This window comes from Dreissena polymorpha, chromosome 9 (assembly GCF_020536995.1).
Source record: "Dreissena polymorpha isolate Duluth1 chromosome 9, UMN_Dpol_1.0, whole genome shotgun sequence".
Lineage (NCBI taxonomy): Eukaryota > Metazoa > Mollusca > Bivalvia > Myida > Dreissenidae > Dreissena > Dreissena polymorpha.
Window position 1 is genome coordinate 35818011 of NC_068363.1, and position 27868 is coordinate 35845878.

General features: G+C 37.0%; 2 protein-coding genes across 4 annotated transcripts in view; one reads left to right on the top strand and one right to left on the bottom strand.

Moving 5' to 3' along the window:
* Nucleotides 1-279, bottom strand: part of LOC127845243 (splicing factor 3B subunit 3-like) — a 179385-nt gene extending 179106 nt beyond the window's left edge. For both annotated transcript variants that reach the window (XM_052376052.1, XM_052376051.1), the window contains exon 1: nt 165-279. The gene's annotated coding sequence lies outside the window, so the exon portion shown is untranslated. The remainder of the gene's footprint in view (nt 1-164) is intronic.
* LOC127845244 (conserved oligomeric Golgi complex subunit 4-like) lies at nt 226-26105 on the top strand. Of its 2 annotated transcripts, XM_052376053.1 has the most exons (22): nt 226-371; nt 2836-2918; nt 3093-3207; nt 3811-3912; nt 6181-6253; nt 6781-6974; nt 7451-7610; nt 8248-8354; nt 10646-10698; nt 10844-10894; nt 11337-11433; nt 13406-13448; nt 15796-15914; nt 16342-16647; nt 16861-16923; nt 17402-17458; nt 17848-17994; nt 21035-21118; nt 21646-21747; nt 22487-22615; nt 22984-23075; nt 23957-26105. In XM_052376053.1, exons 1-22 carry the CDS (start codon nt 261-263, stop codon nt 23997-23999), a joined length of 2331 nt encoding a protein of 776 aa, XP_052232013.1. In that variant the 5' UTR covers nt 226-260; the 3' UTR covers nt 24000-26105. The 2 variants fall into 2 exon arrangements, with proteins under 2 accessions (XP_052232013.1, XP_052232014.1); XM_052376054.1 differs by lacking the exon at nt 10844-10894.
* Nucleotides 26106-27868: the final 1763 nt, after the last annotated feature.

Genomic DNA, 27868 nt, shown 5'->3' on the forward strand with positions numbered 1-27868 from the left:
CCCAAAGCGTTTTGGACGATAATAGTAACCATTGTTATTTGACGACGAACATGTCTTGCTGACGAAAATTAAGAGTAATATTTACTTAGCAGAGTCTAATATTTAAAATGCTTCGTGTATTGTTAAGTAGGGTTCATAAAAAGTGTTAGATTATATAGATATACCTTTGCATTCTTTTTAATTTCGTTCACCCTCCATTTTTCAGAACAGGAAGTTTACACCGGCCGGTGCAGCTATCCCACAATCCAACACAAACAAACATGGCTGCTCCCAGTGTTGATGCCACGTCTAGTTCTGACTTAGAAGCAGTAAAGCTCTTAACGGACGTGTCTGAAATTCAAAAAGCCCTTGAAAAATTAAAGAGAGAAGAAGTATGCATTTAAAAAGCAAACTGACATACACATGATATGCTTTGACTTTGCGATATGAACATAGAATCATCGAAGTGAATGATACTCCCTTTCAATTTTGACAGTTGTATTCAATAGCGCAAATCTATTAGTATTAATGTTGTTATTTCCACACATGTTTCTATCTAACCAGCAACATGGTAGTCTCGTTGTACTCAAGGAATATTTACTTGAGTCTGTAAACCATCATCACATATCAGATAGATGATTTAATAGAGCTGAATGGGTCAAGTTCCCCACGGGTACTACTTACCCAGGGTTATGGAGGTTTCGGTAAATGACAAGTTCGGTAAATTGATTTATATAGTAAAAGCCGTGGAGGTTTCGGTAAATTGATTTTATAGAGGAGGTATACCTACAACGAGGTGTTAATGACACCTATTATCGGCTTACAATAACATTAGGGGCATTTATTTGCAAACTGTGGATTAATTTTGATGTACATTAATTGAGTTGTTTGGCACTAATTTAATGATCTGTTTAAATGTACGGACTTGATTTTATCAAATTAGAGATGTTTGCAAAGTGTTATTATTAATTATCCAGGCTTGCAACCTATTAATATTCTAATCGATAGAGGTAAATTATATATTAAGGTCATGATCATTTTGTATTATATATATGTTTTTATACAATTAGTTGATAAAAACCTTAATTAAAGCGTATCAGTTAAAAATAAAATAATAATGTGGCTCTTACAAGAGGTGGCCTCCACGTGGCAAAATGTATCTAATTAGTATGTGATTACTCCCTCATTTTTTTTTAAATGACATGAAATATTCAAATATATATATTGTATCCAAGGTTTAGTTGTTGCTTATTTATAATATATGGTAAATAAAACGGATTACAAAGTAAATCAGTTATTTTTTTATTGAACCGATTTGTTTAGGCAAAAAATGATATCAGTTATTTCGGCCGTAAAACCCATTGTTCCAATACAGAAGCCAGGTGCCTGTGTATTAATTTGATAAGATAATAATCATCACAGCAGCTTGCTATTACACAGTGTATTCATTCGGCTGGCGTTGTGTTATATGTCATTTTTATCAGTTTTCAAGTTTTCAATTATGTGTATCTCTTCGCTTAACTCAACGTTCAATGGCACGCGCACTTAACATTATTATAAAACATAACGCGTATCATTATATTACTTTTTATTAATTACGTACACGTATTAAATTTTATATATTGTTTTTTCTTGTGTTTTTCTCAACAAGAAAGAAAAAATAAAACATATAATAAATATAAAATTCAACATGAACTCATTTTTATTAAATCATATTTTACAAGAAACTTTTTAAAATAGCATTAAACTTAATTGAAGAGCTTACATTGATTCCGCCATAAATCATTATTTCTTATTACTATTACATGTATGTTACTATTATGTTATTTAAATAAAAGCACCAATTTAAAAAACAAACAACAGTATTGCGTTATTTAAATCGTAAAATTAACCAAAAATTTCCTAACAGAATTCGTTTTTCAGAGGTAGCTAATTCATTTCCCTTAATTCTTTACCTTAGGCATAGCATTAATTACTCAACTCAAAATTAATCCACAGTTTGCAAATAAATGCCTCTAATGTTATTGTAAGCCGATAATAGGTGTCATTAACACCTCGTTGTAGGTATACCTCCTCTATAAAATCAATTTACCGAAACCTCCACGGCTTTTACTATAGAAATCAATTTACCGAACTTGTCATTTACCGAAACCTCCAGCACCCCTTACCCATACCCCGGGTACTTTGAAGTATGCGTCACCATACACCAATTTTCAAATGATACTTTTGGGTACCCCGGTATACTTACAGGTACCCCATCTTTCCTATAAAAAAAATCGTACCCTAAATTTTTCTTACCCATGTTTTTTGCGTACCCAAATTTTTGTTCGTACCTAAATTTATTTTGTATCCAATTATTTTTTCGTACCCATTTTTTTTTTCTTTACCCAAATTTGTTTCTGTACCAAAATTTGTGTTTGGCATAATTTTTTCGTACCCATTTTTTTTTTCGAACCCAAAATTTTCGTACCCATATGTGAAAAATGTAGGTAAGCAAATTTTGGGTAAAAAAAAAAATATGCCAAAAAAAAATTGTGTACGAAATAAAAAATCTGTACAAAATTTTGGGTATGAAAATAATATGCTTAAAAAATTGGGTATAAACAAATTTGGGTAGGAAAAAAAATTTGGTCACGAAAAAAAAATTGGGTAAGAAAAAAAAATGGGTATGAAAAAATGTGGGTACGAAAAAAATATTGGGTACGCACAAAAATTGGGTACGAAAAAATTTGGGTACGATTTTTTTATTAGGAAAGATGGGGTACCTGTAAGTATACCGGGTACACCAAAAACACACTAAAGGGCCTTGAATTTGCTACAGTTGTTTATACAAGCTAAAATGAAGGCTTTTTGCAGGATGAAGTTAATGATGAGCTGGCTCTGTTACTTGAGAAACAGTCAAATATGGAAGACAAGATGATATCACTTCACAGAACATTGTAAGTAACTGATGGATTATATATTATTTAAAATGTAATAGTTTTGTAATGTCTTAAATGGGCATATCACACAATTATGATAACTTACCAGGATGATAATGATAATATGATTGAAACAATTTGTTTTTGTTCTAACAGACCAAAACATAAAACAATTTGTTTTTGTTCTAACAGACCAAACTTGCAGATGCTTCAGACTGACTCAAAGCAGCTTTCAGGCATGGTGTCCTTCACCTCTACCTTGGCTGAGAACGTCAGCAGCAAAGTCAGGCAGCTGGATCTGGCCAAAGTATGTCCAAGAAATGATCAAATTTGTAGAGTTAATTTATATGAGTCGCGTGCTGGGAAAACTGGGCTTAATGCATTTACATCAAGTGTCACCCTTTAACCAGGGACAACACTTTCCGCTTGAAGAGAATTTTTCAGTGTATTTTTTCCTCACCATTTTGGGAATGGGGCCGGGTCTCTTTTGATTGGGAAAAGGGAAAAATCGCAGCATTTTTACTAAAATTGGTAAATAAGTGTCTTTGTTTTCCAACAAATGCTTCAACATTGAGAATAAAAATGTTTTCAATAATAATTTTTTTTTTTTTTTGGTGGGGGGGGGGGGGGGGGGGAGAAGGGGCCTTCCATTTGGAATTTTTAGAGTCCATTTGGGAAAAATATATACTTTTTTCCATTTGAAATGGGGCAGAATACCTGCCCCGAATTTAAAAAAAAACGCACTGTTTTATTAACAGATGTCCCTTCTAAAACAAAAATCCAGTAAAAGTGAAATTGTCATCCCTGATTAGCCTGTGTGGACTGCACAGGCTAATCTAGGATGACACCTTACGCACACACATTAAGCCCGATTTTCACAGAGCACATATTATATTGAGCATTTTTTCAGAATCGTGTTACCTCCTGCATGCAACGTGTGGAAGATATTCTTGATCTTAAGTACTGCACAGATGGTGTTCAGCAAGCTCTACAAAATGAAGATTATGAAAAGGTAATCTTTACTATTATAGTCTATGTAAGTATTTTTTCAATGAGTTTTGAAGACTTTGTAATACCTTTTAGTTGAATATTGTGCCGATTGTTATCACTAAATATAATTATGTTCTTAATGTTTGAGGTTTTGAAAAGTTACTTTTGAATATTAAACATTTCCTATCTCTTCTTTTACTAAGAAATTAACGAAAAGCTACTGCTTATTTTATTCATTTTTGTGTGACAAATTTAAACTTTTATGTAAAGAAACTGGTCATGTAATATTTGAGATAAAGCATGTTGTTACATCCATTTATTTAAGATGATTACAGAACATAATAGCTAGGTTTCCCAGTATTTTTGTCTTGTCTTTATTGATGCTCTCTCTTCAAAAAACAGAGTTTAAGCCTTTAAGCCTACCACTAAGCCTTTAAGCCTATCACTAAGCCTTTAAGCCTACCACTAAGCCTTTAAGCCTACCACTAAGCCTTTAAGCCTACCACCAAGCCTTTAAGCCTATCACTAAGCCTTTAAGCCTACCACTAAGCCTTTAAGCCTACCACTAAGCCTTTAAGCATTCCACTAAGCCTTTAAGCCTACCACTAAGCCTTTAAGCCTACCACTAAGATATGAGCCATGCTGTGTGAAAAGGGGTTAAATGCATTTGCGTAAAGTGTTGTCCCAGATTAGCATGTGAAGTCTGCACAGGCTAATCAGGGACGACACTTTCCGCCTAAACTAGATTTTTGCTAAGAAGAGACTTTCTTTTAACAGAAAATATCATAAAAGGGGAAAGTGTCGTCCCTAACTAGCCTGTGTGGACTGCACAGGCTAATATGGGATGACACTTTACGTACATGCACTAAATCCTCTTTTCACAGCGCACGGCCCATATGTATTTGGACGCATTTGTTGTCCTCCTTAAAGTTTAATTATCCCCTGCCAGAGGCGGAGGGATATTGTTTTGGCGTTGTCCGTCCGGCTGTCTGGCCGTCCGTCCGGCACTTTTGTGTCCGGAGCCATATCTTGGAAGTGCTTTGGCAGATTTCATTGAAACTTCGTATGAGTATATACATGCATAAGAGGATGATGCACCCCTAATGGCATTGTACACCATCTGTTAAAAACAGAGTTATGGCCCTTTGTATCTCAAAAAAATGCTTTTTACTATAGGCACTTTTGTGTCCAGAGCCATATCTTGAAAGTGCTTTGGCTGATTTCATTGAAACTTGGTATGAGTATATATATGCATAAGAGGATGATGCACACCAAATGGCATTGTACACCATCTGTTAAAAACAGAGTTATGGCCCTTTGTATCTTGAAAAAATGCTTTTTACTGTAGGCACTTTTGTTTCCGGAGCCATATCTTGGAAGTGCTTTGGCGGATTTCATTAAAACTTGGTATGAGTATATCAATGCATAAGAGAATGATGCACACCAAATGGCATTGTATACCATCTGTTAAAAACAGAGTTATGGCCCTTTGTATCTTGAAAAAATGCTTTTTACTATAGGCACTTTTGCGTCCGGAGCCATATCTTGGAAGTGCTTTTGCGGATTTCATTGAAACTTGGTATGAGTATATATATTGATAATAGGATGATGCACGCCAAATGGCATTGTACACCATCTGATAATAACAGAGTTATGGCCCTTTGTATCTTTAAAAAAAATGCTTTTTTAGTGTCAAATATAACACTTTTGTGTCCAGAAGTATATAGGCGGGGGATATCAATTCAACGAATTTGCTTGTTCAATTAAAGTCCTTTCTTAGTAGACGCACATTTTAAAGGCTTCATTACTAACTCTTAGATACTGATGAGCAGCAAACAGCATAAAACCTGAACAGACTGCGAGTTACTCGCAGGCTGTTCTGGTTTTTTTGCTATTTGCACATAGCCATTTTTTACTTTGCTTCTTAGTGGGAAAGGGTTAATCCATGTGCATAAATTCTGGTCCCAGAAAAGGGAGGACACATTCCACTTTTATGGATTTTTTTTTTGTTTAAAGGAAGTCTCTTATACTTGATAATCCAGTAAAAATAGAAAGTGTTGTCACTGATGAGCCTGTGCAGACTGCACAGGCTTATCTTTGAGGACAATCTACACATATTCACTAAGCCCCATTTTGCCAGAGTGAGGTTCACTTTTACATGCATATTCTTGTTGTGCATGACAGTTCCAGGCTGCTGGACACATCCACAGATTGTATTCTTGTATGTATGATGGTTCCAAGCTGCCGGACACATCCACAAATTTTATTCTTCTATTTATGATGGTTCCAGGCTGCTGGACACATCCACAGATTTAGAAGTCTGGATGAGAATGTGCTGAGGATGAGTGACATCACCAGCGAAGGTAGCACTTGTGTTATTTTCTCACATGGTCCCTATTTGAAAGAAAAGGAACTGTTCTTTAGGAAAACCTGGGCTTAGTCTAAAATGTTGACTTTGTATTCTGTTTGTTGGTGTCTGCGTCTTTCCATCCAAAAAAAGTTTTATGTGACCAATGCCGATTGGTTGATTGTGTGCTTTGGATACATTTCTAATTGTTTTGTTAAGTTGTTAATAGATTTTTTGTAGATGATAAACTTGAAAAAAAAATTGGACAAATGCTTATAATATTATATTGTCTTCCTTTCCAGTCATGGTATAACACATGATCACACAGAAAACACTCAAACACCTTCTATTTAAGCCTAGCCGAGAAAACTGGGCTTCATTTGCATAAAGTTTCGTCACAGATTAGACTTTTTCATTTAAAGGAAGTTTCCCAGTTAAATAGCGAAGATAAGGCCGAAAGTGTGCTTCCTGATAACCTGATAAGCCTGTATGCACATACATTAAGCCCCGTTTTCCCAAATATGGCTGATTTATGTTTTAAAGGGAGCTCCCTGGACACATCCTTCAAGCTTCTGCACGACTCAGAGGAGAAGCTACGCGTCATTGTGAGCAGCAAATTCGACACGTCAGTTCATACTCGCGATGCGGCCTCCATTGAGCGCTTCTTCAAGATATTCCCGTTGCTAGGGCAACATGAGGAGGGTCTTACAAAGTTTGGAAAGTACTTGGCATCAAAGGTGCATAAGAGTGAAAATGAAATAATGTTGTTTTGAGTGGTTTTCAAATAATTTGTCTATAACAAAATGATCTGAATTTTTTTTCACTTTTATTGGCTGGAATTGTCTACTTGATTTTTTTAAATGGGAAATTATTGTTCATATAAACATAAAGGCTATTAAGTAAAGTTGAAAACTCAAATTATTATAACATTTAATGAAGTGTCCTTAACTACATTTTATTGCAAAATAATTTCTAATTGTAATTTTCATGTTAGTAAAAATGCTGATTATTTATTCTTTATTAAAATCCTGAATGAATATAACTGAAGATTGCTGAAAAATGTACAATCCTTATCTCAAATGCATTTCAAGGATATTATACATCACATTCATATTTAAAATTATTATTTAAAATCTTTAAGAAAAATCTCCTAACAACCATCTGACCAGCAGAGTTATTTGTTAGGGTTTGTCAAATGTTGTTGTTTTTTAAGTTGTCAGAAGAGGCCGACAGAACCTTGAAGCTTGCATTACATGGAACCGATGCAGATGATAAAAGAGCCAGCGTGATATTTGCTGACACCATCACAAAGCTGTTTGAACAGATTGCCAAGGTTTTGGAAATCCATCAGACATTAGTGGAAACGTACTATGGTAATTTTAAAGATAATTATGAGCTTTGACTTCTTGATAAAATATCATTCAAATAACCATTTAATGATACTTTACTGATACCAATTTTAATTTTACTGATGTCAGTTTTCAGTTGACTGATATCGGTTTACTGTTTGAGCAAAATTTGATTTCTGCTTTTGTTTTAACATATGAACAATAATGGATTATTTCTGAATAAAAGTTGGAAATAATAATTTCAAATTTGTTGAAGGTTTTAAAATAAGATCTGTCTGTAATTGAACCTTGCCTTGTGAAAGCCAGGCTTAATGAATTTGCATAAAATGTCGTCCCGGATTATCCTGTGAAGTCCGCACAGGCCAATCAGGGACGACACTTTCCACTTTCATTGTATTATTCGTTAAAAGGAAGGCACTTCTAATGAAAGCTTCTAATGAAAATCCAGCCTAGGCAAAAAGTGTCATCCCTGTTAAACCTGTGCAGACTGCACAGGCTAATGTGAGACAAGAAATTGGGCACATGCATTAAGCCTAGTTTTCCCATAACCTGGCTATGTTGATAAAATTATTGTATTAATTATAATATTTCAATTTCCCATCTCCATACAGTGACATATATGTTACCATATCACTGTTTCAATAAATGTTGTTTCTTTTAGGGCATGGCCAACTTCTAATACTTGTGAAGCTTCTACAGAAAGAGTGTGACAGACAGACAAGGAAAATCATAGAACAGTTTAAAAATAAACGAGACTTTGATCTGCGGGTAAATAGTTTATCAATTTGTTATAGTTAAGAACAACCTCTAGATGATTTGTTTCATTGAGAGAGCTATTTTAGATATATTGAAGCTCATTTAAATAAAAATAATTTTAAAAGCTTCTAATGCTACAAAAAGTTGTTTTATAATTGCATTAAGCTTCCAAACTTGCAAAGTTGCATTCCATTCTGTTAACCCTTTGCATGCTGGGAAATTTGTCGTCTGCTAAAATGTCGTCTGCAGAATTTCTAAAATTAGCATTTTCTTCTATTTTTTTTCAAAGAATACTATCAGAATAGCAAACAGTTTGGATCCTGATGAGACGCCACGTTCTGTGGCGTCTCATCTGGATCCAAACTGTTTGCAAAGGCCTTTAAAATTCGGTTCCCGCACTGAAAGGGTTAACATGAGAGCAAAATAGATTGTATATTTTCATTGGATGCTTATGCTTTTTTGGAAGAGGGTCAAATATCCTGTCCTTTTTTGTCTCAATCATCTCAATGGTAGGTTCTGTAGGTAGATAAATCTGTTCTAAAAAACATAAATATCTAAAAGCTGACTTAAACTACTTCCAAAATACCGGAATATCGATTTCTCACAGCTCTTACTTAGGGAAAAAATTCAATAATTTGATTGTAATGCAGAGTTTTCTGAAAAGAACAAATACTTATATATAGTGACTATGGAGGAAGCCTTGAAAATGCTCCGAAATTTGATATTAAAGCCTGGATCATCTGAGTCAGACACCATATCTACTATGCCATCCAGCCATTGCAGTTATTCAATATGCTTATGAAACTTCAAATATTGAAATAAAGTATCACAAATTTAGACCACAACTTGTTATTTCAATAGTAAATTTAACTTAAATCCATTTTGCCTTGTAAGTAGAAGATGCTTAACCCTTTCAATGCTGGAACCGCATTTTGAAGGCCTTTGCAAACAGTTTGGATCCTGATGAGACGCCACAGAACATGGCGTCTCATCAGGATCCAAACTGTTTGCTATTCTGATAGTATTCTTTGAAAAAAAAATCGAAGAAAATGCGTATTTTAGAAATTCAGCAGACGACATTTTAGCAGACAACAAATTTCCCAGCATGCAAAGGGTTAATGCATGTGCGTAAAGTAACATCCCAGATTAGCCTGTTCAGTCCACACTGGGTAATCAGGTCAGGCACTTTCTGCATTTATGGTATCTTTCAATTAACGGAAGTCTCTTAGCAAAAATCAAGTTTAAGCAGTAAGTGTTATCCCTGATGAATCTGTGCAGACTGCACAGGCTAATCAGGGACAGTACTTTACTTACATGCATTAAGCCCAATTTTCCTAGGCTCATATCTGAGTATTTAGCTTATCTGAGCACAATGTGCTAATGGTAAGCTTTTGTGATCGCCTGTTGTCCTTTGTCCGTGGTGCGTTGTACTTCGTGTGACTCAACATTTGCCTTGTTACCACTTCAGATTTTACATTTATTGTTGCATCTTTATGAAATTTGGTCAGTAGGTGTGTGCCAATTATATCTTGGAAGAGTTGAAAATGGTTCCGGTTGGTTAAAAAACACATCCGCCAGGGTTGGGGCATTTTTCCTTATTTGGCTAACCTTGTAAACACTATAGAGGCCACATTTATTATCCGATCGTCATAAAAGTTGGTCAGAAGATTTGTCCCAATGATATCTTGGATGAGTTTTAAAATTGTTTCGGTTGCTTGAAAAACATGGCCATAAGGGGGCGGGGCATTTGTCCTTATATGTGACTAAATATTGCTAAAACCTTAGTACTACTCTAGAGGCCACATTTATTGTCCAATCTTCATGAAACTTGTTCAGAAAATCTGTCCCAATTATATCTTGGACGAGTATGAAAATGGTACCGGTGGGTTTTAAAACATGGCCACCAAGGGGCGGGGCATTTTTCTTATATGGCTGTTTTAAAAAATTGTTAACACTCAAAAAGTCACATTTATTTCCAATCTTCATGAAACTAGGTCAAAACATTTGTTCTAATGATATTTTGGATGAGTTTGAAAATGGTTCCGGTCTGTTTAAAAAACCTGGCCACCAGCCAGGGGATGGGGAATTAATTCTTATATGGCTATAGTAAAACCTTGTTAGCACTCTAACTCATTTATAGTTAACTCTTCATGAAACTTGGTCAGAACATTTGTTTTAATGATATCTTGGGCTGCACAAGACAGGTCAGTTCCTTTGTATCTCAGGTGAGCAACTTTGGGCCTTTCACGACCTCTTGTATATTTATGTGGCGTTGAGTTGTTTCTGCATGGTATACTCTACAGGTGCAGCAGGTTCAACAGTGTCTCATGTTTGTCAAGCAGCCTGCCTCAGAGAAGTGAGTTACCATGGTTACCATTTTTTGTTAAGTTTTTATTTGAAGACTAGTGTACTTTTTATGTTTCAAGAAATCAAATTTAAATTGTAAGGCATTTATGTGTTGCCATATTTGTTCTGTACTGTTTAGATTTTATTCTTTGTAGAGCCGGTAAAAAGGCAAATAAGAAAGATAAAAAAGATGTTCCGAAAAAGGGGTACTATGCAAACAGTTGAATCTCCCACACAACTTTTTAATGTACATAAAGCACATGTATACCCACATGTCAATATCCATAAATAGCTATAATCCAAGTTCATTAGTTTCCCATGTAATCGGTTAGTATAATATGTACAACCTTTTACCCATTAGCTGTCCTTTAGTCTGTATGATAGAACACCTAACCCTAAGCCACGGTTTCGTTAAATTTAGTTGATACTTTATTCTCTAAATGACAAGTTAGGTGTCTCTATTGGCTGTTGAATCAAATGTTTTTGCAATTTTGTTTATCTTTTATTTGTAAACTTAAAACTTTTCAACAATCCTTTCCCTGTTTAACATTGTAAAGGATTATATCGTTTGCACAAAGATATTACAATAGCTAGGTGCAACAATGTTTATTGCTTCGGTCAGTAACTCCTCATGTTCCCCACATTTAGACCTGAATCTAAAGACCTGGACGTGTTGCTGTCTGAGATTGTGCTGCTGAATACGCGGGCGGACCTCTATCTGAGATTCATCAAGAGGAGACTCATAGTAAGTAACCTGGTAACCATGCCAGTTAGATTTCTTACAATTGGCCTGTTGGGAAGCTCAAATTTAGTTTTTTTTAGAGGATGTATTCAGTTATTGTTAAAAATATTGCATGATTAATAGTGAAATGTGTTGTTTTTTGTATGAAATTTTCAAGTTGTAAGCATACGAATTTAAGCAGCATTTAAACTGATAAAAACTGAGCTTAATGCATGTGCATACAATCTCATCTTCAATTAGCATTTGCAGTCCTCATAGGCTCATCTGGGACAACTCTTTCCACTTTAATGGAAATTTTCATTTAAAGGATCTTCTTTTTTTTAAATTCAGTGAAAGTGTCATGCCTGATTAGCCTTATCAGAATGCAGATGCTTATCTTGGCAGACACTTTAGGCACATACATTGAGACACTTTAGGCACATACATTGAGACACTTTAGGCACATACATTAAGACACTTTAGGCACATACATTAAGGCACTTTAGGCACATATATTAAGACACTTTAGGCACATACATTAAGACACTTTAGGCACATACATTAAGGCACTTTAGGCACATATATTAAGACACTTTAGGCACATACATTAAGACACTTTAGGCACATACATTAAGCCACTTTAGGCACATATATTAAGACACTTTAGGCACATACATTAAGACACTTTAGGCACATACATTAAGACACTTTAGGCACATACATTAAGACACTTTAGGCACATACATTAAGCCACTTTAGGCACATACATTAAGACACTTTAGGCACACACATTAAGCCACTTTAAGCACATACATTAAGACACTTTAGGCACATACATTAAGACACTTTAAGCACATACATTAAGACACTTTAGGCACATACATTAAGCCACTTTAGGCACATACATTAAGCCACTTTAGGCACATACATTAAGCCACTTTAGGCACATACATTAAGACACTTTAAGCACATACATTAAGACACTTTAGGCACATACATTAAGACACTTTAGGCACATACATTAAGCCCAGTTTTTCCAGAAAGCAGCTAATTTAGCTATGTCTCTCAAATCATTTTTAGCTCACCTGAGCATGCTCATAGTTAGCTTTTGTGATAGCTTTTTGTCCATTGTCTGTCGTCTGTTGTGCGTCGTCAACATGTGCCTTGTTAGCACTCTAGAGGCCACATTTATTGTCCGATCTTCATGAAATGTGGTCAGAAGATTTTTCCCAATGATATCTTGGACAAGTTCAAAAATGGATTGGGTTGGTTGAAAAACATGGCTGTCAGGGGGCGGGCAGTTTTCCTAATTTGGCTTTAGTAAAACCTTGTTAAAACTATAGAAGTCACATTGATTATCGGATCCTATCTTCATTCAACTGGTACAAACATTTGTTCAAATTGTATTTTGGATGAGATTGAAAATGTTTCCCCATCTGTTGAAAGAAATAGCCGCCAGGGGGCGAGGCGTTTTCCCTTATATGGCTTTATAAAAACCTTGTTAACACTGTTTAAGTCACATTTATAGTCTAATCTTCATGAAACTTGGTAAAATTATTTTTGTATGATATCTTGGTTTATTTCGAGAATGGTTCTGGTCTGTTGAAAAACATGGCCACTAGGGGTTGGGGCTTTTTTTCTAGAAGTCACATTTATGGTCCAATCTTTATGAAACTTTATCAGAACATTTGTTCTAATGATAGCTCAGCTGAGTTATAAAATAGTTATGAATTGTCAGAAAATATGGCATTTTCCTTATATGGCTAGAGTTCAAAATTGTTAACTCTCTACTTGATACTTTGGCCAAGTTTGAAAATGGTTTCATAAACATCTCAAAATTTGCTGAGAGGAGTTCAGTTCCCTGAAGTCTTGGATGAGCAACCATGTGCCTCTGGCCCTCTTGTTATAAAATACTATAGTGTTTTAGAATTGGGTATTTACACAAAAAACTAATGTGGCTATGTCTTGAAATAAAACAAACTTCTGATATTTTCAGAGTGATTTTGAGCAGGCTTTTCAAGATTCAGAAACAAGGAAAGGTTTGTTTTCTTAAATGTCTAATATGACGTTGTTTTCTGAGAATAAGCTTGTAGTGCAAATCATTTTTAACACAATTGAGTCCTATCATTCAAAATTGGTCTTATGCCATATGCTGCAAATATATCTCCAGAGCAGCCTGCTCATCCACCAAGACCGTTAACCCTTTGCATGCTGGGAAATTTGTCGTCTGCTAAAATGTCGTCTGCAGAATTTCTAAAATTAGCATTCTCTTCCATTTTTACAAAGAATACTATCAGAATAGCAAACAGTTTGGATCCTGATGAGACGCCACGTTCTGTGGAGTCTCATCTGGATCCAAACTGTTTGCACAGGCCTTCAAAATTTGATTCCCGCACTGAAAGAGTTAAGGAACTACCCTGGTTGCTTATGAGACCACAAAACCTTGCCTGACTGTAAGGGACTGGGTAGCCCTTGACCAGCCTGCTCATCCACCAAGACTGTTAAGGAGCTACCCTGGTTGCTAATGAGACCACAAAACCTTGCCTGACTGTAAGGGACTAGGTAGCCCTTGACCAGCCTGCTCATCCACCAAGACTGTTAAGGAGCTACCCTGGTTGCTAATGAGACCACAAAACCTTGCCTGACTGTAAGGGACTGGGTAGCCCTTGACCAGCCTGCTCATCCACCAAGACTGTTAAGGAGCTACCCTGGTTGCTTATGAGACCACAAAACCTTGCCTGACTGTAAGGGACTGGGTAGCCCTTGACCAGCCTGCTCATCCACCAAGACTGTTAAGGAGCTACCCTGGTTGCTAATGAGACCACAAAACCTTGCCTGACTGTAAGGGACTGGGTAGCCCTTGACCAGCCTGCTCATCCACCAAGACTGTTAAGGAGCTACCCTGGTTGCTAATGAGACCACAAAACCTTGCCTGACTGTAAGGGACTGGGTAGCCCTTGACCAGCCTGCTCATCCACCAAGACTGTTAAGGAGCTACCCTGGTTGCTTATGAGACCACAAAACCTTGCCTGACTGTAAGGGACTGGGTAGCCCTTGACCAGCCTGCTCATCCACCAAGACTGTTAAGGAGCTACCCTGGTTGCTAATGAGACCACAAAACCTTGCCTGACTGTAAGGGACTGGGTAGCCCTTGACCAGCCTGCTCATCCACCAAGACTGTTAAGGAGCTACCCTGGTTGCTTATGAGACCACAAAACCTTGCCTGACTGTAAGGGACTGGGTAGCCCTTGACCAGCCTGCTCATCCACCAAGACTGTTAAGGAGCTACCCTGGTGGCTTATGAGACCACAAAACCTTGCCTGACTGTAAGGGACTGGGTAGCCCTTGACCAGCCTGCTCATCCACCAAGACTGTTAAGGAGCTACCCTGGTGGCTTATGAGACCACAAAACCTTGCCTGACTGTAAGGGACTGGGTAGCCCTTGACCAGCCTGCTCATCCACCAAGACTGTTAAGGAGCTACCCTGGTGGCTTATGAGACCACAAAACCTTGCCTGACTGTAAGGGACTGGGTAGCCCTTGACCAGCCTGCTCATCCACCAAGACTGTTAAGGAGCTACCCTGGTGGCTTATGAGACCACAAAACCTTGCCTGACTGTAAGGGACTGGGTAGCCCTTGACCAGCCTGCTCATCCACCAAGACTGTTAAGGAGCTACCCTGGTGGCTTATGAGACCACAAAATCTTGCCTGACTGTAAGGGACTGGGTAGCCCTTGACCAGCCTGCTCATCCACCAAGACTGTTAAGGAGCTACCCTGGTGGCTTATGAGACCACAAAACCTTGCCTGACTGTAAGGGACTGGGTAGCCCTTGACCAGCCTGCTCATCCACCAAGACTGTTAAGGAGCTACCCTGGTGGCTTATGAGACCACAAAACCTTGCCTGACTGTAAGGGACTGGGTAGCCCTTGACCAGCCTGCTCATCCACCAAGACTGTTAAGGAGCTACCCTGGTGGCTTATGAGACCACAAAACCTTGCCTGACTGTAAGGGACTGGGTAGCCCTTGACCAGCCTGCTCATCCACCAAGACTGTTAAGGAGCTACCCTGGTGGCTTATGAGACCACAAAACCTTGCCTGACTGTAAGGGACTGGGTAGCCCTTGACTAGACTGTGCAGGTTTGGGTTGAGCTTACCTTTGACCCATATGGCATAAGACCCATTTTTGCATGACTTGGCAAAATTGTTTTATCCATTTTTAATCAGAACATGCCTAGTAGTTAAATAAATAAAAAAACACACTAATGCTTCACAGCTAAGATTTGCAAGTTAAAGTTTGAGATGAATAACTGGCTGTTATTGCATGAGTGAAACACTATTAATGGCGGCAAACCATGGCAGCGAACAAACGTTGTAAATCTTTGCAGAGAAGGAGAGGGAGGTAGAAATGTTCGTTGGTAACTGTGATACGAGTCGAGTGATGCAGGATCTCATCGGCAGCTACATCATGATAGAGGAATACTTCATGAGGGAAATGGTCCTTAAGGTACTGAAGCCTAGCTTTGGGAAAACGGGGCTTAATGCATGTGCATAAAGTGTAACTGTAAGCCTTACAGTTCTTATTTGATCTTACCAAAAATTTGAAATTATTTACTTCTAACATTGAATGTTATTGTTATTTTTAATTACGAAAAGCAATTCATGACCATGTAAGAATGATTCAGAAAACAATGCTTATCTCTTGCTAATTCAGATACAAAGTGAAAATGGCTTATGCAACCAGCATAAAACCAATAGGCTTTTCAGGTTTTATGCTTTTTGCTGCTCATCTGTATCTTGGATTTGAAATAAAGCCTTTTAAACTTGAACTTGTTGAGAAAGATCTTACATTGAATTTTGCAAGGAATTACAAAAGAGTCCATCATTGTGTATGGATATTAAATAGTTAAACGTTCTATACTCTTTTTTTCCAGGCTGTTGCCTTGGATTCCATTGAGCCCGGCACACCCACGTCGAGCATGGTGGATGACTCGTTCTTCATCGTGAAGAAGTGTGTGCGTCGCGCCATGTCAAGTTCTAGCGTGGACGGTGTGTGTGCGATGCTCAACCACGCCTGCACAATCCTGGAGCAGGATTTCCGTGAGGTCTTGTACAGCCGCGTACGCGCAGGCTTCCCTTCTGGTTTTGATTTTGCACAGGCTTACAACATCGTGCAGTCCAGCATTCAGCAGGGGAAGCTGCAGTCTAATGATACTGAGAAAGCCAAACTACAATTCATTGTAAGTGATTTATGCCGTTGTCAACCCATTACCACTCAGACAATCATTTTTATCCCGGCAGAAATGAAATTTCTGATGGTAATTAACCCAGTTAATGTGGAAGATGTCATTCCAGATAAGCCTGTGCCGTCCTGCAGACATTTTGCGCACTTGCATTAAGCCCAATTTGTCTAAGAGAAGTTTATTAACACTGCTGTACTCTGCATGTTTCAGACTACTATCAACAATGCAGAAGTTAGCTGTGATTACTGCAAGCAATTAAAATCCAGTTTAGAGGCAAGTAGTTTATTGTTTAAGGATCTGTTGGTCTGATGATTTTTTTAGTCCCCTACCTGTGTAACTGATAGCGACTGTAGGTCTTCCCCCAAGCTGTTTACATAAGCATGTGTAATTGTGTCTGTCAGAATCTGAATTGAGTGATAACTCAATAAGTGCTTCACCTAGGTTGATGAAACTTGGTTTGTGTATAAAGGGCCATATTGAAATATCCACGTTTCTTAGTTAATAAATTGTGGTTGCTATGGTTACAGAAATAATTGAAAACTAAAATCTAGTTCCTGCACAAACAATTTTATGACCCAGTATTTTCTTTTTATACCTTTACATATACGCATATGTATATGAAATGAAGAGCACCTTTGTTGCAAGGAAAACTAACACAAGTCATGTTGGTTCTATGTTTGATGTCTTATTCTAACTTTACATACTACTGATTTATGGTTTATTTATGTTTTGATACATGTTAATTTTGTAGGATGAAGTTTCTAAGTTCTATGCACAGTGTTCCAAACAAAGTAAAGATAAATTAGAGGTAAGTTAAAAACAATTACTCTAGCAGTGTACAACATTTGAATTGTTTATCTGCAAGATAAGTCGTTTACTAATTTCTTATGTTTTCTTATTATTTTCAACACTGACATATAGAGGGACATGACAGTGTCTGAATTTACATGTTTCTTTTTTTTAAACTCTTCTACAATTTTTCCCCCATTTGTTGTGGAAAAAATTGTGTTGTTTTAACTCAATTCGGGAAATTGTTAATGTGTTTACTAAGAAACACTTTTAAATAACAATAAAAGTGTGTTAAATATTATATTACCGGTAATGGAAGTTTAATTAATACAGCTGGATAGAAAGATGCATTAGGCCCAGCTTTTGATGAGCAAAACCTATATATACTTGTGTGTATTATTGTTCCAGAGTTGTTTGACGGACATTGGGCGAGCGGCAACGGGTTTCAAGGATGTGGTTGAGTTTGGATTTACTCAACTGACAAGCTCCATGATAAAGCCAAGAGTCAAACCACAGATAGACATCTTCTTGTCCACACTTCACAACTTATCTGATGTAAGTGTTGGCAATATGATCAGAGCCTAACTATTGGAAACTGGGGCCTAATTCATGTACTTAAATTTTCATCTCAGATAAGCCTGTGAAATCCGCACACGCTTATCAGTGACAACAATTTCCGCTTTAATTGTATACTTTGTTTAAATGAATTCTGTTCTTAGCAAAAATCCAGTTAAGGTCGTAAGTGTTGCCCCTGATTAGCCTGTGCAGATCTGGGACAACACTTTATGCCCTGATTAGCCTGTGCAGATCTGGGACAACACTTTATGCCCTGATTAGCCTGTGCAGATCTGGGACAACACTTTATGCCCTGATTAGCCTGTGCAGATCTGGGACAACATTTTATGCCCTGATTAGCCTGTGCAGATCTGGGACAACACTTTATGCCCTGATTAGCCTGTGCAGATCTGGGACAACACTTTATGCCCTGATTAGCCTGTGCAGATCTGGGACAACACTTTATGCCCTGATTAGCCTGTGCAGATCTGGGACAACACTTTATGCCCTGATTAGCCTGTGCAGATCTGGGACAAAACTTTATGCCCTGATTAGCCTGTGCAGATCTGGGACAACACTTTATGCCCTGATTAGCCTGTGCAGATCTGGGACAACATTTTATGCCCTGATAAGCCTGTGCAGATCTGGGACAACACTTTATGCCCTGATTAGCCTGTGCAGATCTGGGACAACACTTTATGCCCTGATTAGCCTGTGCAGATCTGGGACAACATTTTACGCACATTCATTATTACCAGATTGTTGCTGATATGAAAATTGCATTCCTGATCAATGAGAGAGTATTTTGTCAAGCTGATGAAATGATGATATTGTTGTTTTCCAAAGGTTTCGAGGGAAAGATTTAAGATGCTCAATCGAGGAATGGTGGAAGGCCAGACTAGTCTGTTGTCATTTTTTTATTTTTTTTTTATGTCCCCCACCACTATAGTGGGGGACATATTGTTTTTGCCCAGTCTGTTGGTTTGTTTGTTGGTTTGTTTGTTTGCCCCAACTTTAACATTCGCCATAACTTTTGCAATATTGAAGATAGCAACTTAATATTTGGCCTGCATGTGTATCTCATGGAGCTGCACATTTTGAGTGGTGAAAGGTCAAGGTCATCCTTCAAGGTCAAAGGTCAAATATATGGGTCAAAATCGCTCATTAGATGTACACTTTTGCAATATTGAAGCTAGCAACTTGATATTTGGCATGCATGTGTATCTCATGGAGCTGCACATTTTGAGTGGTGAAAGGTCAAGGTCATGGTCATCCTTCAAGGTCAAAGGTCATATATATGGGGACATAGAGAATACTAGGTTAGCTTTGAATACAGAGAAGTGTATGTTGCGAGGCTTAGTAACGCCGGGAGCGCGAGCCTTGGCGAGCTCTTTCGGTGTTCGAGCCGAGCAACATAAACTTCTCTGTATTCAACGCTAATCCTAGTATTCTATTTATCCCATTTGATTTTTTTCAACAAGACATTTAACAAAAATGGATCTAATAACCTTTAAAAAATTAATTCATTCTTAAAAACGCTTAAAATCTAACGAATATAACCATGCGGAGTATTTGTTCTGGTATGCAAAATAGTCTTAACAAATTTCACACAAAAACTGTAAAACAAGAAAAAATATCACCATATGCCTCCATTCAGTTTTACACAGCATGCAAATTGTAACACATATCGACCGCAAAAAGAAGATTTTACTTTAATATAATTTATTTCATTTTCGAAAGAAAATTATCAAAATCCAATATGGCGGCAATTGCTCCTTACAAAATGATGTAGATGCCAACATACAGGTACATGTAGATTTACACACAGAGTCGTTCTTAACATTACTTATCAAAAAACTATACTTGCCTTTTTTTTCATGCACAGACTTTCATGGCGTCTTTAATAATTTGAGCAACCATTAATCTCATCAGTGTCATCTTACATGACAAATCTAATTAGTGGTTTATAAGTTGATTACACCTTTCTAATCTAATCAATATCTTGGGAGGTGTAACGTCCAGACTTAGAGGGTGTAAAGACCACGGGTGTAACGTCCAGGGGATGTAACGACTGGACACCCACTAGATAATCCTTCATAATTCTTTTAAACTTGGAAACACTTGTTGCAGACGGGTTATTCTTACTGAATAGAATTTCTTTGATAAAATAACAAAGACAAAGTTTATTCATCAAAGAAAATACCCGTACGTTTTCTTATATCCAAAAGCAAATCAATTCGAATAGACTACTGAACCAAAATACGCACCCATCAATCCAATGTTCTAGACACACAATTTCACATCCAAATAGGCACGCACATTCTGAAAATCAATAACACGAATAAGCTAGATCAACATGTAGATCTAAATCCTTTGTCTCACCGGTTCCATCCGAGGTAAGTAGTCCATAGAATATGCACTTATTCATAATTACATCCGGATAAATTTCCAAGAAAAAAAATGCGCGTCTTCAATGTTTTATTCCCAGACATCACATACTACACCAAAAGATGACATCATATATTTTGGAAAATAACGCAATAAGTATGTCATTTTATGACGCCATCAATAAGCTCATTCATTATACGGATGGCGAAAATTAATTATGTCCCTTGACTAGATCTAAAGGTTGAAGGTCGTATAATTTTAAATCTAAAGTATTCTCGACTCTACCTAGATATTTTAATTGTTATGAAAAATCATTCAGTTTTAGAATAAAAAGTAGTTCGTGCACGCGACAGGTATATTCAACAAGGTGGGATACAGGTTAGTTTATTCCATAAGGTGTTATACCGTCAATGTCGGTGTAAAAATGGGATAAATAGTGTTTCACAAACACATCGCTTGTTTAATTTATGAAATTTATTAGTCCAGGACTTTTTATTAAGGTTTTCAAGAATTGTCAGCTAACTAATAGAAATATTTACTATCAAATATCTTCACAGTCATAGTAGCAGGTGAATGCCAAAAAGAATAGAAGAATATTTTATAGGGCACTGTTTGGGGGTAACTCATATTTTTTTCCATGTAAATGTTTCAGGATGATTATGCAAACTTTGAGGCCAATGATCCATGGGTGCAAAACTTTATTGTTGCCATAGATACGACTCTGGGGAGTTTCAAGGTTGGTAGACACTGGAATCAAAACTGTGATATGACCTATTATCACATTGTTTAAAAACCTTTCCCCCATAAGAAACAAAGTGAAAATGGCTTTTGCAACCAGCATAAAACCAGAACAGCCTGCGAGTAAGTTGCAGTCTGTTCAAGTTTTATGCTCTTTGCTGCTCATCAGTAACTAAGGGTTGGAACTGAAACCTTTAAAACTTGCATCTTGAAAGAAAGGTCTTAAATTAAATTTAACTTTCTGAGGGACAACAAATGCGTAAAAATACGTATCAAAGTGGTAAAGGGTTACACTTCAGGCTAGGGCACTAGTAGTTGAGAAAAAATGTCTATGAAGTTATTTAGCTGTAGATAAACCATGATTAAGTATTCTTCAACATGCAGTTTTATTTCATAGCTAATTGCGTTGAATATGATTTTTTCTACTTGTCTATGTTGTCCTCCCCCCCCCCCCCCCCCCCCCCCCCCCCCCCGAAAGAAAAACAACAAAAGCACAAAAATAAACAATCAAAAAAATGTTTTCAGGAATCTCTGACAACAAACAACTATGAGAAGTTTGTGAGCGTCATCACCAATGAAATAACTACCCAACTTGAGAAAGCTGTTCTTAGGTGCTCTTTTAACAGGGTATGTTATATACAGTTTGGTGTATTTTTTATAATTAACTATTTATTACAGTTTGTAGATTTATTACTAAGTTTCTTTTTGTGTCGCATTGTTTGAGCTTATAAACCTAATTACTGTAGTGACATTAACATATATTTAAAAAGCATATTTGTTAGTTTTTGGGATTATACCTTGTGATATTTTCTATGTAAAGGAGACAGTTTAATATAATAATGTGCCCATGTATTGAGCACTTCTCAAAACTATATACATGTATAGATTGAAAAATAAGCTACTTAAAACTTTTTAAAATAAATGTTTCTGTCCAATCTTAAAAAAAGTGGCATTTAATTGAAAACAGTTACTGTTAAAATACATAAAGAAATTGTCAGTTTGAATGAGTTCATGTTCTGTCCTCACAATATGAGGCTATAGTTTATTATAAGGAAATATGAACAACAAGTTACCACAGTTTTTTCATTTTAGTCATGTTCTGGGAAAACTGTACTCAAAGTATGTGCGTAAAGTGCAATCCCCGGCCTGTGCAGTCCGCACGGGGTTATCAGGAACGACACTTTCTGCCTTAACTGGATTTGTGCTGAGAAGATACTTTCTTTAAAAGAAAATACCATAAAACCGGAAAGTGTTGTCACAGATTAGCCTGTGGGGACTGTGCTGTCAATTTTACGCACATGATTTGAGTCCATTTCTCTCAGAACAAGGCTCAATGTTTTCACGTACTACCTGGTGTGTTTTGCAGCTGGGCGGTCTCCAGTTTGACAAGGAGTTACGGTCCTTGGTTGGATATCTGACCTCGGTCACCACGTGGACTATCAGGGACAGGTTTGCACGCCTCACCCAGATGGCCACCATCCTCAATCTGGAACGGGTAAGCAAGGGTCTAAAGGCAGAAGTTATGGTGAGGAATGTTCTTTCCTTGCCTCCTATAAAGGTTTTTGTATTGCAGGTGTTTTTTGTGTGGTCAGGGAGTATGGGAGAGTTGAAGTGACTTACAAATATGATATGAATTCATTACACTGTGTTGCAATTTAACAGGGTAACACACTTTTGGAGGTTTTAAGATCGTGGAAAAATTAGAATTAAAACTCTCCTCAATATCTTTGGAGGAGTTCAGACAATTACTGTCAAAGTGGATCAGTCTTTTATATTTTTAAGTAGCTTGTTCTTTGCCTTTACAAGCTGGCACCTTTAAATTAGTCACGTATTTCTTAAAAAGCATGTTTTCGGTATCTGCAGGTGGATGAACTACTGGACTACTGGGGCCCTAATGCTGGCCCTTTAACCTGGAGGCTGACCCCAACAGAGGTCAGGCAGGGGCTGGCTCTCAGGTACGGTGAAGTGTAGCCTCTCCTGTTAGTTACCAATGGAGATATGTGGAATAGGTTCATCAGAAATGGGCTTGATTTAGAAGCAATGATTCTCCTGATTCTGGTTTTAGCATTGGATGAGTAATGATTCAGTCCTATGTGTTTTGATTTGTATTACTATTGTTGATCTTTGGTCAAGGTTTTATTTAACAACACATGTGCTTTTCCTGCCTTGGCAAAGTACATCTGAAAAATAAATAAATAAGTACATGTAAGTAGACAAATAATTCCTTCATTGTGCTTAATATTACATGTGTAATGTCCAACTAAAACCTTGTAATCAAAATTTCACTTTAAAATGACCATATTTTTTATGCTCCCCCAAAATATTTTTGGGGGGAGCATATAGTTGCTGCTTCGTCTGTCTGTGTGTCCTTCCGTCCGTGCACAATTTTTTTCCGGTCTATTTCTCAGCAACTAATGACAGGAATTCAATGAAACTTTATGGGAAGCTTCACTTCCAAGAGGAGATGTGCATATTATCAGCGGGTTCTGGTCGGATGATTTTTCACAGAGTTACGTCCCTTTGAAATTTTCCATTAACTGTACATATAGTGCAATTCTTGTCCCCCCAACTACTGACTGGCAATCATTGAAGCTTTATGGGAAGCTTAACTATCTTAAGGAAATGCGCATGTTATTTGTGGGTTCTGGTTAGATGATTTATTTAGAGAGTTATGGCCCTTTGAAATTTTTAAGTTGCTAAACCATCCAAGGTATTATTTTGTACAAAGTTATGCCCCTCAAGACGTTTCCTTTTATTTTAATATATAGTGCAATATTGTGACAAACAAACCTTTGGGAAGCATCACCCGTCTATGACGGTTTCTTGTATTTTTCAGGGTTGACTTCAGAACAGAGGATATCAAACGGCTGAAGTTGTGATTTTGATGCAAATCATTTAGCATCATTGTGGCGTCAGTTACAAGTCTGGCTTGTGCGACAAAGTTTAGCAGGCTTAGATACCTGGCTATTTTGTGTGAAATATCCAGGTCCAAACCTCAGAGGAAACGATAAAGACAAAATACAAAGTTGATTTGTATTGGCAGCCCATTTGGAATGAAGAAAGAAGTATCTGTTTATTCACTTGGCATTTTTCATTTAAAGTGGAAAGAAATCTACTGAAAAGTCAAACTGCTGTGTTGTTTAAGATTGTTAGTGGAAACCAGTTTGTTAGGGGGAGCTATCAGTGTGATCAGAGCTTGTAGCCTTATAAAAAAAGAGTCTCTGTTTGCGAGAAAAGTGCTTAATGCTCGTGCGTAAAGTGTCCTCCAAGGTTAGCTTGTGCAGTCTGTACAGGCTTAGAAGGGACAACATATACGGTATTTTCTGTTAAGAGGAAGTCTCTTCTTAGCCAGTCAGGGGCCCTGGGCAGAAAGTGTTGGCACTGATTAGCCTGTATGGACTTCAGTTCGTGCTCATGCATGGAATCCGTGATATATGTTGTTAATGTGAAATCCATCAAGTTTCTGTTCAAACAAGTTTAAATCACTAAATTGTACAAGTATGGTAATTGTTATTTCAAACCATTCAGACCTTTCCATTTGGAAATCGAAAATGAAAAAAAAATGTTTCAGATTCTGTGATTTGCAAATGTGTGAATGTGCTTTAATGTTTACCCCAGGTTACAATTGTACTATATAATATATGTACCACACTTTTAAGGACTTTTGTCATCATAGGTAATGTTTAAAGCTGCAGATAATCTGCCAAAATAGGTTGAGTGTGAAAATGTTGTTGCTCAAAAACATATCCATATTTCACACATAGCAAAATACATATATTGGATATATTGAACTGTCAATGCATTTTAAGGAACATTTTATTAAATCAAATTTGTTTCCATATATGCATAAGGTAGTGTCAGTGTTTGTTATTCCATGTGACACCTTCCCTCCACTGCCTGATTCAGCTCCTTATGCAGAGTATAACTTGTGAGTATTTAAGTGATTTCAATGGAACTGCATGTCAGTGCAAAATACAAGGAACCAAAGTCTCTTAAGAATTCAGCAAGAGTTGTTTACCTTTTGTAAAATTTATTGTGCAGAACTTAAATCTATCAGGACGGAAGGTATTTAACCCATTTATGCCTAGCGTCTAGAAAAAGGCCTTGGCAAACAGCGTAGACCCAGATGAGACGCCACATGATGCGGCGTCTCATCAGGGTCTGCACTGTTTGCTTAAAGAAATATCTGTCAGAAATATTCTAAATATAGAAATAAATATACTAGACATCCCTAATTTTGGAAATAAATTGATCCAATTTAGAAGGATGGGAGAGTCCACTAGGCATAAATGGGTTCAATAAAAATATTCTCACTGATAGAGGGCATGCAGAGAACAAGAATCTCAACTATTTTGTCAGGATTTTCCATTGACTTACTGTTTGTATAATTTGCTTCTTGTGTGATGTATAACACTGCAAGTATTGAAGGTTTTTAAATCAATTCAATTTATGATAGATGGCTTCAGAGACATGTCAAGCACATTATTACGTGTACAAGTTATCAAATTGCAAGGTATTATATGTTTTAGATAGTTGTGTCATAGAATTGGAAATGTATAAGATTGGGCTGCACATTTGACTGATGCAGATTTCATTTTGCCATGTTTATGTATTTTTTCTGGACTTATGAAGTGAAAAACACAAAATGGCAAATTTTGTTCCCCTAACCCCCTCCACAGGAACTTATGAGCGGTTAGACTTATGACTGAGTTTGTACGGTACTTCAGCCTCAGGCCTATTCGGACCTCGTGTTGACAACAGTGCTTGGTCACAAACAATCAGACATGTTTTTCTTAAAATATTTTTATATTATTAAGTGTTACGAGGGACCAAACCAATTTAGTGTAACTTTAAAATTGTTGGCAATATTGCTTCACTATTATCATGTCAATTTATTATTGTTATTTTATAATGTATATAAGGGTTATTTATTCTTCATATGAAATATGAAATATTTTATTGAATAAAAAAATTGCAAATATTAAGTTAATGTGGTTGTATTTAATGATTTGAAGAGATGTTTGGACAGCTAATGTGGTATTGTATTAAAAAAATAAGATAATATTTTTATTTATATTTTAATAAGTAAATGGTTGCTTAGCACATTTTATAAATGCTCAGTAGAATATATATGTTAATAGTAATTACAGTTATCTCTCGGGCTCTTGTGCGCAGGAAATCAGTAGTAATAGTCATGTTGTTATTTACGGAATGTACACGTTTGCAAAACGCAAGCTCGTTGGAAATACCATCGATATTCCCCTTTATGTATTTACGTGTTTAAGTTACGCCAATTTATCAATGTTATACATCGTGGGGCAATGATGCAACAAGCATGCATTAATGGGATATACGATGACTGTAATTACAAGAAACCTCGCAACTATTCGGAAATCGGTTTTAACATTAAAGATATTGATTTAAATAATGGTGCAATCTCAAGCTTGGTCTACAATTAGGATAACTAGAAACGAACTTTCGACCGTCACTTTCTTCATCTCTCGTTACACTCGTTATCAACTATGAAAGCAAGGAATACCTTCATCCATACTCCAGATATTATCAAATGATTTTTTAATATTATAATTAGTCTATACAATGAAGTAATCTCTGTCCTTTCCCATGAAAACTCTTCAGTGCTGGACGATCAAACAGTGTCGATAGCGCCTGGCGTTCCTGCAAATTCTACCAGTAAGGCTAGAAACGCAGCCCCGCGATACGACATCAACTGTCTCGCCTAGAGACGATTCAGGCATTACTGCATACTAAAGGCTATATTTGGGCTCGATTGGTCATTGTCGGCTCGGGTACTAAGTATTTTGTACTTAAGTATACTTAAATGGAAAATATACTGAAACGTACCTGGGAATTTTAACGCTGAATTGGTCGGTGTTGGCTTTTTTTTTCGAATTTGTTATGTTAATATTTATGTCAATATTCTGTAAAATGGCCTATATATTATCGAAACTCCTGCTCAAAAAAGCATTTTGAGGAAGTTTTTTTTCCAAGATATTTTTGTTTCGTATTTCATAGCGCGTTTGACGACATCGGATTTTATGCGAAAAGTTGAAAATTGTGAAAAGAAACCAACACAATGGTGGTGTACACTTGATAATTTTAATAAGCGTTTTGCAAAACGCATAAGCACTTGCGAGTTAACAATTGACAGTCTAGAAAACAATGATGTCTCTCAGAAATCTGAACTCGAACATTCGTCGAGGCGAAAATCCGAGCTGCGTGACGAGCTTTCACATTTAAAGTCCCATAGCATGCGCAATAACCTTCTATTAAAAGGCATTGATGAACCTGATAATGAAAGCCCATAGGATGGCGAAGCGAAAGTTCAATCGTTTCTCGTTGACAGGTGGCAGCTTGCTCAAGACTTGGTCAACTCGATGGTCATCGAACGGGCGCATAGGACCGGATCCAAGGAATCTGTATAGAATCGAAATTGCAGTCAAATGACTGTCTGCAGCTTCGCCACTTCAAGGATAGGGACACCATTCGCAAACAGGGCCGCCTTTTGAAGAACACGAACTATTCCATTAGAGAAAAGTCCACATCTGAAATTGCCGAGCGCAGACGCAAACTGTAAGTTACGAGCCGCGCGTGGTGCCAGAAAAGAGTGTCTCGCATAACACACAATTTATGTCAACGGCACACCAGTGCAGCAAAAGTAACGGTTTGTATGAGAGTTTACTTAGGATCCTAGTTTGGAACTGCAACGGTCTTACTAACAATAAACATA

Coding starts and splice junctions, on each gene's coding strand:
- LOC127845244 (XM_052376053.1), top strand. CDS start 261: ATGGCTGCTCCCAGTGTTGATGCCACGTCTAGTTCTGACTTAGAAGCA. Junction 17,995..21,034: donor CACTTCACAACTTATCTGAT/GTAAGTGTTGGC, acceptor TAAATGTTTCAG/GATGATTATGCAAACTTTGA. Junction 23,076..23,956: donor AGGCAGGGGCTGGCTCTCAG/GTACGGTGAAGT, acceptor TGTATTTTTCAG/GGTTGACTTCAGAACAGAGG.